The sequence below is a fragment of the Muntiacus reevesi genome, chromosome 1 (assembly GCF_963930625.1).
Source record: "Muntiacus reevesi chromosome 1, mMunRee1.1, whole genome shotgun sequence".
Taxonomy (NCBI): Eukaryota; Metazoa; Chordata; class Mammalia; order Artiodactyla; family Cervidae; genus Muntiacus; species Muntiacus reevesi.
In genome coordinates, this window is record NC_089249.1 from 31,462,557 (window position 1) to 31,475,686 (window position 13,130).

The window sequence follows — 13,130 nt, forward strand, 5'->3', positions numbered from 1 at the left end:
CCTGGAAAATCACTTGGGCGGAGGAGCCTGGTAGGCTGCAGTCCATGGGGTCGCGAAGAGTCAGACATGACTGAGCGACTTCACTTTCACTTTTCACTTTTATGCATTGGAGAAGGAAATGGCAACCCACTCCAGTGTTCTTGCCTGGAGAATCCCAGGGATGGGGTCGCACAGAGTCGGACACAACTGAAATAACTTAGTAGCAGCAGTAGCAGTATTAGCATGGCCATTGAAAATCAGGGCTCTGAAAGCCAAGTAGATCAAGCCGATTATACTTTATATTTTAGTAGTCCTATTACCTCAGTCATTTACTTCAGTCTCTGTGCCTCAATTTCTCCAGCTCTGAAGTACAAACTATAGTTAGACTTGCCATGAGAATTAACTGAGTTAGTGCATATGCATCATTTTAAACTGTGCTGGACACAAAGTAAATATTGTGTAAATATTGGTTGTCATTCTTAGTGATTATAACATCATAGACTGACTACTAAATGTAATGTTTTTACTATCCTGTACAGATTTAACTTCAATTTATAGGGCTAAAAAATAAGGAAGAGTTGACTCATTGGAAAAGACCCTGATGCTGGGAGGGATTGGGGGCAGGAGGAGAAGGGGATGACAGAGGATGAGATGGCTGAATGGCATCACCCACTCGATGGACATGAGTTTGAGTTAACTCCAGGAGTTCATGATAGACAGGGAGGCCTGACATGCTGCGATTCATGGGATCACAAAGAGTCGGACATAACTGAGCAACTGAACTGAACTGAACTGAAAAAATAAGTGTGATGATGTGTTTTTTGAGGTCAGAGTAAAGAATGAAATACCATTAAGTTAATAAAAGGAAGATATGCATCTGATTGGGCTTCCCTGGTGGCTCAGTGTTAGAGAATCCACCTGCCAATGCAAAAGATTTGGGTTTGATGCCTGTCATGAAATCCCCCTGGAGAAGGAAATGGCAACTCATTCCAGTATTCTTGCCTGGAAATTCCGTGAACAGAGGAGCCTGAACGGCTACAGTCTATGGTGTTGCAAAGAGTTTAGCAACTAAACAATAATGACATACCTGGTTGAGTTGCCTGTTATTTTGTTTTTTTCCAAATGAGTTAGTTCTTCTTAATCACCAAACTACCTAAAGTAAAATTTGAATATTAAGATTGAAATATACTTTTCTTAAAAGGGTGTTCATAGCAAAAGACTATCTATGGAATTAATAAGAATGCATTTTTGAAAAGATACTTTGATGAGAGTATACACATGTATACATTAGGTACACTATCTCATGGTTGCAAGGGTAACAGAAGGCAAGATTAAGTAAAGCTTGTTCAAGAATAACAAAGATTCTTAAACTCATTCTAAAAGTTTAGAACACCATTTTATCATTAGAATTTAGAAGTTACACATCACAGTTCTGAGAGCTCCTGCAAAATACTGAAGCTTTGTGCACAAAATTTAATTAAGTATATATTGCTGGCTTGGACCACTGATGGCATTTGTTAGCAGACTCTTTGGATGTTCAACTCCCAGGAAAGTAAAGGAAAATGTGCAGTCATTACTTTAGGCATGGTAAATGCAGTCCCAGGGTAGAAACTGGAAACCATAGGACTTCCTTGACTGAAAACTGTGCCAGTACTCCATACTCAGGCCATTCGCCATGCAAATGAACAGTGGAGCCCCACACTGAAACATCTGTTAACTACATGAAGCTGTTAAAGGGATTAACAGTGCCAGAGGCTGAAATGTAATCAGACAGGTGAAATAGTAATAAGATAAATATTCCTGCATGAAATAGCAATAATGCTAAATAATTTATTTATTTTTATATTGCTGTGGTAACTGAGGTTAGAATTCTTATGAAATACGTTAAACTCTTTACAATAAATCCTTCCTCTTTGCAAAGAATAGAGAATTAGAGACATGCAAAATGGGATATGATTTTATTTTACTTTAGTTTGAAATTTTTTCTCATATTTTAATTGACTTCATTGCATACAGTTTGGGTGCCATTCTCTGTACTGATGATGCTGCAGAAGGATGTGTGTAGTTTTCAATTATGGAATGTGAAGCTCAAATGACAAATTCTTGTTTGTAAAGTTTATCATCATATAATGTAAAAGCAGAGTATAAAATATGCATGTTTGAAGTGAAACTAAAATTGGGGTGTTTCTGCTTTTGACCCTGGAAATAAGTAAGAAGAAAGATTGTGGAAAATAAATACAGCAGTTTTGCTATATTCCAATTTGCACATTAAACTGAGCTGATGTTTATTATGGGTCATTCATAAAACCATTCTTTAGTTTACTGAATGAATATGTGGTTGCTCTTTTCTGAGATATCTGTATATGTATGTTTAAGTATTTACGTGTATTTGTGTGTCATTTTTAAGTAAATAATTACAAAAGTGTACCTTCACTTAGCCTGCAAGGTCTTGTAATTATTATACTATGTGTATTGATTTCCAAATTCAAGTATATTATAAACTAAGATTCATCTCTCAATGTATTTTTATAGAATATTTAATTAAAGAATAGTCATTGTAAGGGACATGTTCTGTTTGTAGGAAATGGAAAGCATTTGGGATTTAGATTTAGAATCATGATTTTGAAAATTCTTTTAACACGCATTTTTTACTTATGCTGCTTTCACATTGCCTCGATGTCACCCAACAAACTGATGTTTGTACCATAGCTCATGTCCTTGTACTCACCAATGCGTGCATGCTTAGTTGCTAAGTCATGTCCAACTCTTTGCAACCCCATGGACTATAGCCAGCCAGGCTCCTCTGTCCATGGGATTCTCCAGGCTAGGATATTGGAGTGGGTTGCCATCTTCTTCTCCAGGGGTTTTTCCCAACTCAGGGATCGAACCCGCATCTCTTGTATCCCTTGCATTGGCAGGTGGATTCTCTACCACTGAGCCATGTGGGAAGCCCATACTCACTAGTATCCATTGACAAAAATTGAACGAACAGATTACATTTGTGCTGACATCTCTATTTTTAATACATTAAAAAAAACCTGAGAGTATTATTGAGTACTTTTAATATGTCTTAATCTAGTCAAAAATAGTAGCATTCATTTTTAAAGATTAAACATGAAATCCATGTGATTTGTCATTTTTCTGAGGTCCACAGAACCTTATTAACATGTTTTAAAATAAAGTACAAGCATGTAAACATGGGTATAAGCTATTTTCCTGAAAATTAAATATGTACACAATCTCATATATTTTAATGGAAAATTTTAATGGTGTAGAATTAGAAAATAAGTCTAGAGAGAGACTAACTTACTCAAAGATGTTAGGATGCAACTTATTTTTAAGAAAAGCTCACTTTTATGGGAAGTCGAAAGATTATGGGCTTCCCTGGTAACTCAGCTGGTAAAGAATCTGCCTGCAGTACTGGAGATGCTGGTTCAATTCCTGTGTCAGGAAAATCCCCTGGAGAAGGGATAGGCTACCCATTCCAGTATTCTTGGGCTTTCCTGGTGGCTGGATGCTAAAGAATCTACCTACAGTGTCGGAAACCTGGGTTTGATCCCTGGGTTGGGAAGATCCCTTGGAGGAGGGCATGGCAACCCACTCCAGTGGGTTCTTGCCTGGAGAGTCCCCATGGACAGAGGAGCCTGGCAGGCTACAGTCCATGGGGTCACAAAGAGTTGGATTTGACTGAGCGGCAGCACAAAAGATTATGAAAGTAAGAGATTATACAAAGAAAACCTTTAAGAAAATAATTTTTTCTTTGTCATTTCAATATTATTTCTCTTGAAAATGTTTAAAAAAATTAATATAATGCTGCTTATATAAAATATAAGGGCTTCCATGCAGGCTTGGTGATAAGGAATCTGCCTGCCAATGCAGGAGATGCAGATTTGATCCTTAGGTCCGAAAGATCCCCTTGCCAGAGGGAAATGGCAAGCCTCTCCAGTATTTTTGCTTGGGAAATCACATGAACAGAGGAGCCTGGCGGACTAGAGTCCACAGAATTACAAAAGACTCAGACATGACTTAGTGACTAGACAACAACATACAAAATATACCCACCACCCCCCCCCCGCCCGAGTTACATAGATTGCCAAAGTTCTACTAGAAATTATGGGGGAAAGAATGTCTAAAGAAACACCAAAACTATGTTTACCTTTTGGAATTCTTGAATAGATTCTTTTCACACACATAACACAATCATGAAGAGGCAAAGTCTATAAGAAACTTTATTTTGTAGGGCAGATGAGGCTTAATGTGCAAAATAGCAAAGAGTATCATCAGAACCAGTGCTTTAGATAAGGCATGGAATTGGAAAGATCTTCTGCAGAAGCAGAAATGAAATTGCAATATTCCTCTCTGATGTCAGAATCTCCTGTGTGTATGATGCCTTCTTGAAACCATGAGAGGGAGGTGGAGAACCAAATGAGGACCCTACTTTCTTTAGGAGTACCATCAAGAAGAGGTGACTGCTTACAGTTAAATAGAAAATTGATATATGGAATGTTATTTGTTTAAACATTATAATACCATGAGAAGTTTTGTTACAGGTGACCACTGCATTGGATGTTCATAGGAAAATCTAAGACTTTCAAATAAAAGCTATATATATATATATATATATATATATATATATATATATATATATATATGTTTATATATATAAAGCAAGAAATTTATATATATATATATAAAATCAATATAGGCTTTGTAGAAGATTTCATTGCTATTTGAACTCAGTCTTGGGGAGAGAATCTTCTTATTTTTCCCTCTCCTGTGAATCAGTCTTTGTCTCACTCTGGTGTGAGGCTGTAATGTTGATGTATTCTTTCTGAAATTTCTTTATTCCTTTTGCTCCTGCACACTAGAATTTCACTTTTTAATGTTTCAACTGAATAAGCCATGGTGAAAGTTGCTCAGTCGTGTCCAACTCTTAACGACTATCCAGTCCATGGAACTCTCCAGGCCAGAATACTGGAGTGGGTAGCCTTTCCCTCCTCCAGGGGATCTTTCCAACCCAGGGATTGAACCCAGGTCTCCCGCATTGCAGGCGAATTCTTTACCAACTGAGTCACAAGGAAACCCAAGGATACTGGAGTGGGTAGCCTGTCCCTTCTCCAGAGGATCGTCCCAACCCAGGAATCGAACCGGGGTCTCTTGTATTGCAGGAGAATTTTTTACCAACTGCTATCAGAGAAGTCCTGAATAAGCCATGTAACCAATTAAAATCAAAAAGCTTACTGAATTTTAAGCAAATGTATGCATGTGTATATATATATAATTTTTTTTCCTTTGCTTTCTCTTTCAGGAAGTTGATGGCAATAAAGTTATGTCTTCATTTGCCCCACACAACTCATCTACCTCACCTCAGAAGGCAGAAGAAGGTGGGCGGCAGAGTGGCGAGTCCTTGTCTAGTGCAACCCTGGGAACTCCTGAAAGGCGCAAAGGCAGCTTAGCTGATGTTGTTGACACCTTGAAACAGAGGAAAATGGAAGAGCTCATCAAAAATGAGCCAGAAGGTAAAGGATTGCAGCCAAAACAGATTTGTTGCCAATCTCCTAATCTTAATGGTTTGGTTTTAATTTCCAGTTCTTTTCTCTGACACACTCTCAGTGTTAGGTTTGAAGAGAGAGAAATATAACGCTATGAAGATAAATATTCTTTTTTTTGTAGAGATGTAAGTGCGTTTATCCCAATTTTATAAATCATTAATTCTTGTGTGATGTCTTCCTTTTTTTCACACATGAGTAAGTTATGGTTGAGTACAACTTAAAGATTCAGGAATAGAATGTGGCAGTGGAACCCAGGATAGTCACCGCCTACCTGCCAGATTTCTTTAGTCTAGTTTCGGCATCTCAAACCTCCCCCCTGCCCAAGCCTGCCCCACCCCCATCCCCCCCACTCCACCACCCATGCCCAAGGCCATTTTACAACTGTGTTACATTTTATATTCTTTATACATTACACACTTCTTAGGCTACATAGACAGGTCAATTTTTTTGTATGATCCAAACTTAGTGTGGTTGGATGTAGTGTGTTTTTGAAAAGTAGTGATTCTCTGACTCTCTTAACTGAGTTGAAGTTTCCATGTTTTAACTTCCAAGATGCCTTTCTTTTAAGATTTCATGCACTAAATCTCTTGAATAGTTACAGATAGTATCCTGCAGGTGATATGCTCATGGACTAATCTTAGCATTAAAGCAAACAAACTAATAAAACAATTGATGCTTAACTGACAGCCATCTTTAATGCTGCGGATATTCACTAACTTCTGTTTAAATCTGTGTCCATCCTAAGCATGGATGCCATGTTGCACACAAGAACATGCCTCCTATGTCAGAGTCAGATGGAAAATTAAAACAAACAAACATAAAACAGTGATATAAAAAGACATACTTCACACCAAAAATATACTGCATTTATACTATTTAACACTGAGTTGGGCTCATTTCTAGTCTGTTGTTAGGACACTGGTAAATTATATCTGGCACAAAATGTATGTTAACCGGTATTGGGAGTCGTGTGGTAATTAAATATTTCTGGGTCTCTACCAGATGCATAGCTGGTACATGGATTTTAGTTAAAATTTATGTAATTCACATGATCCTACAGTTGGAAGGAATTTTAGAGATAATCTACTCAGCCAAAGACTTTTTGGCTCTAATCTGCATGGAGCTAAAAACAGGGCTTTGAGGAAGACCCAGACAACCTTTTTTCTTTTAATGTGCTGAAGTTTTTTCTGATATTGAAAATAGTATTTTCTTACTAAAAAATTGTTTTACAAAACAGTAAAATTAAAAGGAAGAAAATAAAAATGACCCCAAATCATAGCTTTCTGATACAACATCTTTATGATGCTTTTTTTGTCTTTATTTTTATATATGTTTTCATTTTGCATGATTAACTTTCTGCATTCAAAATTATTTTGCATCTTCTATGTTGAGATACAGTATGATTAACTGAAGTCCAGAGTTCATTCAAATTTCTTTAGTTGTCACTGTGTGCTTTTCTGTTCTAGGATGTTACCAAATAACAGATTACAGTTAGCTGTTCAGTTGTTAAGTCTCCTTGGGTTCCTTTTAGCTGCAACAGTTTCTCAGCCTGTTCTTGTTTTTGATGACCTTGAAAATTTTGAGGAATGCTATACAGACAGATTGTAGAATGCCCCTCTGTTAGAATTTCTCTAGTGATTTTCTCTGAATGAAACTGGGATTGTGGGTTTGGGTTGAAAGGCCACAGAAACCAAGTACCGTTTGTGCCACATCATATCGAGAGTGCATCCTTACTGTGTGACTTACAAATGTGGTGTTGACCTTGACCACCTGGCTGATGAGGGCTTGTCAGGTTTCTCCTCTGTAAAATCTCCCCGCCTCCTTTCTGTACCGTACTCTTTAGAAGGAAGATGCTGTGTACAATCTGTATTTACAAAGTAGGGAGCCTTGATCCCCACCCTTTACAGTGGATCATCTAGAAATTTATTTGGAATTATTCTTTATGGGTGATTTATCTCTTCTCTGCCATTTATTACTTTATTCAGTATCTTATATCAGTATTGACTCATGGAATTTTGTTAGGTTATTCCAGTTTTGTTCATGGCGGGGGTGGGGGGTTCTTTCAAGTCACTTTGACATACCACTGTGATTTTGCCTTTTTTTTTTTTTTTTTTTTTTGAGCATTTTTTACTTTTTGGCACTGTAAGATCCTGCAGATTCATCTTGTATATTTCCTATTTATCGTGAATGCCCTAAGAAGCCCTGATTTTTTTTTTTCCTAAGAAGCCCTGGTTCCTTTTATTGGAGAATGTTGTTAGAAAGCAAGATCTGGATATGAGGTGTGCTCTTTGCTACTCAAGAGTCATTGCTTCTAGAGCCTTGGCCTCAGTGTTTCACGTGAGGTCCCTTCCAAGTGGGTGCACAGACTCTCAATTTCAAAGTATATGGCAGACTGAAGCCAAATGCATAATTCCTAACAGGAAATAGGGCAAAGACCATGCTTCCCAGTTTGCTTAGCAGGATACATTCAAAGGTTTTGGAAATAAGGAGAAAATTATAGATACACAGTCAAAGGAAGAGAGATAGAGCATCCAAGGCAGAAAGAGTTAACACGAGGAAATATTATTATTGTATGTAGACATTAGAGTGTTTTCATTATCATATTTTCTACAGCTTTTCTTTTTTTACTTTTCTCCCTAAAATATATTAAAAGCTTAGCTCAAGACTGACCTGTTATTGAGTAATATGAAGACATGAGAAAATAGAGTCAGTCTTTATGGAAGAATGGAATATAACTTGAACATACCAAGCATCTAAAAGCCTGAGTTCCAGAAAGATGGTGTTTGTATAAATACAAAACCACTAAGATGGTTTTATGTTTATATACACAAGATTCCTAGACATGCTTTGAGTATGCAGAAATGTAAATAGGCGTACCTGTATTTATTTACTTACTTACAATTGGCATATAATTGATTTACAATGTGGTAGTTTCTGGTGTACCGCAAATTGATTCAGTTGTACATATTTATACATATATATTCTTTCCATGTTCTTTCCCATTATGACCTATCCCAGGATATTGAGTATAGTTCAGTGTACTATGCAGTAAGACTTTGTTCTTATCTGTTTTATATACAGAGGTTTGTATCTGCTAATCCCAAACATCTAATTACCCCTCCCCCACCCTTTTCTCCATTGATAAATTTGTTTTCTATATCTGTGAGTCTGTTTCTCTTTTGTAAATAAGTTTGTATCATATTTCAGATTTCACATGTAAGTGACATTTGATGGTTTGTTGTTCTCTTTCTGACTGACTTCACTTAGTGTGATAATCTCTCGGTCCATACATGTTGCTGCAAATGGCATTATTTCATTCTTGCTTATACCTGAGTAATATTACATTGTATACATATACATATGTATATATATCTACCCCGTCTTCTTTATTCATTCTTTCAATGTCTGTTAGTGGACATTTAGGTTGCCTCCATCTCTCAGCTATTTTAAATAGTGATGCTGTAAATATTGGGGTGCATGTCATCATTTTTGAATTAGAGTTTTCTCCTGATATTTGCTTAGGAATGGGATTGCTAAAAACTCTGTTTTTAGCTTTTTGAAGAACTTCCAGTCTGTTTTCTGTAGTGGCTAAACCAATACATACCCTCTCTAGAATTTGTTATTCATAGGCTTTGTACTGGTGGTCATTCTGATGGGTGTGAAGTGGTACCTCACTGTAGTTTTGATTTGCATTTATGCAATAATTAGTAATATTGAGCTTCTTTTCATGTGCCTCTTGGGAACCTGTATCTTTGGAGAAATTAGACTCACTTTTATTGATAACTAAATTTGCTCTTACACAAATGGTTAAACTCTGTTAGGAGATAGATATATCAAGGAGAAATTTATGCATGTATTATGTAAAGTGATCAGCTTAATCACCAAGAAAAAATGACTAGGCAGAAATTTGTATCATAGAAAAGGAATATAATGTTAAAGGAAATTTCTTTCAAAATTTTTTTTTTAACTGCAAAGAAAGAAAAATGGAGAAACATATCTACAGACATGTATAATAGCCTTTACAGCAAGTGGAAAGTTACTTTCTAAATACTCTGATTCTTACTGTTTCTATTTTCAAATAGGGAACTGATGATTGAGTGTGTCATAGGGTGACTGTCGGGGTCATTATACAAACTGGTTAAAAACTCCATTAATTAAAGGGAATATTTAAACAAGAGAATGGACACCAGAGCCTGGCATCATCCAAGGATCTGCATCCAAGTGACGCTTCATGCAGTGTCTACCCTGTGTGCTAGTAACTGCAAATGATCTGTCGTTCTGGGATGCAACAAAAGGAATAACATGTACAGGAAAAAATTAATGACAAACCAAAACATTGTTACAGTTCTGTGATTGGTGCAATAACATGGGGATGAGGAGAATGGAGAGCAGGTGAATGGAACTACTTTACAAATATCTGCCACGGAAAAATCTTTTCTTCCCTCAAGCTATTTTTTCCCCATTGTTTTTCAAAGGCCACTAAAATGAACAGCAGGTTGTGATGAAAATTTCATTAAGCCCTAGCTAAATCATTATGAGGGGGCCATATTCATGCCTTTGCTTCCTCTCATTGAGGGGGGAATGCAGATTTCAATAGAGAGTCTGTTTTATTTCCAACCTTATCCCTCCCAACAGTGAACTAGCAGAAATTCAGAAGTTACAATAGAATGGTGTATCATGCAAAAGGAGGCTACCGAGGTAAAATGGTTAGAAAGAAACTTGGATTTGCCTATGAGTTGAATAAAAATGGCTCTATTATCCCAGATAGCTTATCTTTTCAAGCAGTTAATTAAAATATTTTAAATGATATAAACAGTTAAAGATATATTGATATATTTGTGTTTGTATCTTTTTCTTTCATCAGAATTTTTGCTTGTCTTTTACTTGAAAAGTTCTGGTGCTAAAGACTCTCATTTATCCAGTGATACTTCAACTGATGTGGACCTGCCAAAATTAATTGTAAATTTTTAGTTCAAAATGTCTGATCTATGTAATATATATTATGTAATATAATATATTGGTATTTTATATTTGGTAGTAGCTGTGCTTTCTTTATCAGTTGGTTTTTTAACTATCAGACTAAGGGGTTAAGAGTGACAGTGAAGTGTTAATATCATGTTATGTGATAAATTGTTCTTATACCTAGGTATTGAGTAAATGATATGTATTTGGGGGAAAATGGTTGTATTAAGTGCATATCTTTAAATAAAATGGGTTTCCTGGTTGCTTGCATGGTAAAGAACCTGCCTGCTCTGCAGGAGACCCAGGTTCAATCCCTGAGATGGGAAGATCCATCCCCCGGAGAAGGGAATGGCCACCCACTCCAGTGTTCTTGCCTGGAGAAATCCATGGCCAGAAGAACCTGGTGGGCTACAGTCTATGGGGTCACAAAGAACTCAGAAAAGACTGAGTAATTTTTCACTTATATGAAATACTTTATTCAATCTTTACATAAATCTCATAACCAGGGCTGCTATGAGAATCTGTTTCCATTTCCGGAAATACCATGCATATCATCGAAATCTTCTGATTCTTCTTACTTATTCCCATTTTCAGATGAGAAGACTGGTGTTTAAGTATGTCACAGGGTGATAATCAGGTTCATCATTCAAACTGAAGTCATCTTTAAATTAAAATTAATTCCCTAAATCATTACTTTTACTGTTTTTTTCTGATTAGGAATTTTGCCAGTAATAATGTTACACTTTAGCATTTGTGTCCCTAAATTTCTTTGAACAATTGAATGAAAAGGAGTATTCAGTAATTTTCAGCTAAATTGATTTCTAATTCCTCAATGGTGATCAAATTTCCTAAAAGTTTTAATTGAAAATAGCTGTTTAAACTGTTTGATTTTAAAATGTTATAGAAAAATGCCTTGGAAGATATCTTAAGAAAAACTTGTTTTAGAAGAATGTCTGGGAGCAAATTAGTTTGGCATATTAGAATTTCAAAATTAGAATGAAATGAAGACATATTTTACCCCTCTCCGAGAGAGAGATCTGAGGTAGAGATGTACTTGAAATCACATGGCAAATTGGTTTTAAAGCCGGAGTAAGAAGCCAGTACACATCCCACAGGTCCATGTGCCTTTTTTTCCAGTTCACTTACATCATACATTCTGGTATTCTTAACTCTCTTTGTCTTTACTTCTGCCTTTTTTTTTTTTAGAAATAATGTCATCACTTCATCTTTGTTTTAAAGAACATATCACTGATAATTAAATTTGAACAAATCTAAGACAACCAGATATCTTAATTTAGCTAATAAAACCAAGGTAGATAGGTATTTGTATATGTGTTCTCAAGGTTCAGGTAGCTATGGGTGATCTATATATAAATATGGATCAGCATAAATTTATGGGTCAGATCCAGACTTTAATTTTCCTTCAGACTTTAGGCTCATTAACAGTACAGGTGAAAATAATTTTTACCTTGACATGAACTTTATATATCTCATTTAAAATATAATACTTTTAGATATAATAACAGGCTTCATATTTTTACTTTTTTATATTAATGTCTATGTTACCTCCTATAGCTTTTGGGAATGGCCTTTTCAGCTTATTTACATGTCTTCCTGTTTGAAACACAACAAAAAAAAAATACCTTTTCTTGATTCCTATCCCCTCTATCTATAATTCTATGTAATTCTTTTCCTCATTTCTCCAAGTCCAAGTTTGTAGAGTTACTTACATTCATTACAGTAATTTTAAAATATTTTTAAGAACTGGTATATGCTTCCCTCCATTGTTACAGTAGCACAACTATATTTTGACTATTTGTTTGTCAAATTTCTGCCCTGATATTAAACTCTCTAAGAGTGAGTATAGTGCACATTAAATATTTAAAATATTTGTTGAGAGGACGTTTATACTACTTCAATATTGACCCATTGCTGTCTTGGGAAAAGAAGAGAAAGACCTTAATAAATATATACCTCATTTAATCCTCAGAAACTCTGAAGCTTGTATTATTTCTTACCTTAAAAATGGAAAATCAAGACCTAATCACTTGATCATATTCTTGTAAGAAGGAAGAACTAGAATTAGAATGAGCCTCTTTTCCTTTGCAAAACTACTTGATATTGAACATAAGACCATATATAATCTGACTCCACCCTTTTATCTCCTTAACCTTACTTCCTGCCTCTCTCTAAGGTACATGTTATCATATTGTCTTATTAAAGAAATTGTCTGCAGTTCTCTCAGCACTCTCCTATTTTTAATACTACTCTGCCTCTTCATATGCTATTTCTCCTGCCTAAAATATTCTGTCTTAGGTATCTAATGAATATATATTCACCTTTTAAGACTTACCACCTTCTCTAAATATCTTTGTTAGAATTTGGTTTAGTCTATACTGCTAACACTAATTCATCTTTGTTAGTTCTGAGCACAGTACCATCATTATTTATTTACCTTCTATCTTCCACAAGTATATGAACGTTGAGATGAAGAGTTCTTGGTAGTATCTGTGTCTCTCCACTTCCTAATAATGAACTTGGTACATATAGGTGATCGTGTTACCTGTGAATGACATAAACACACTAATTGACATTCTATCACTAATCTTCCCCTAAAATTTGGATGGATTTTATTTA

The 13,130-nt window shown here is 35.7% G+C and overlaps 1 protein-coding gene across 9 annotated transcripts in view; it reads left to right on the forward strand.

Moving 5' to 3' along the window:
- SOX5 (SRY-box transcription factor 5) overlaps positions 1 to 13,130 on the forward strand; it is a 1,093,182-nt gene that overhangs the window by 763,680 nt on the left and 316,372 nt on the right. For all 9 annotated transcript variants that reach the window (XM_065940365.1, XM_065940375.1, XM_065940347.1 and 6 more), the window contains one exon: positions 5,288 to 5,498. In XM_065940365.1, coding sequence (XP_065796437.1) covers positions 5,288 to 5,498 — 211 coding nt within the window. The remainder of the gene's footprint in view (positions 1 to 5,287; positions 5,499 to 13,130) is intronic.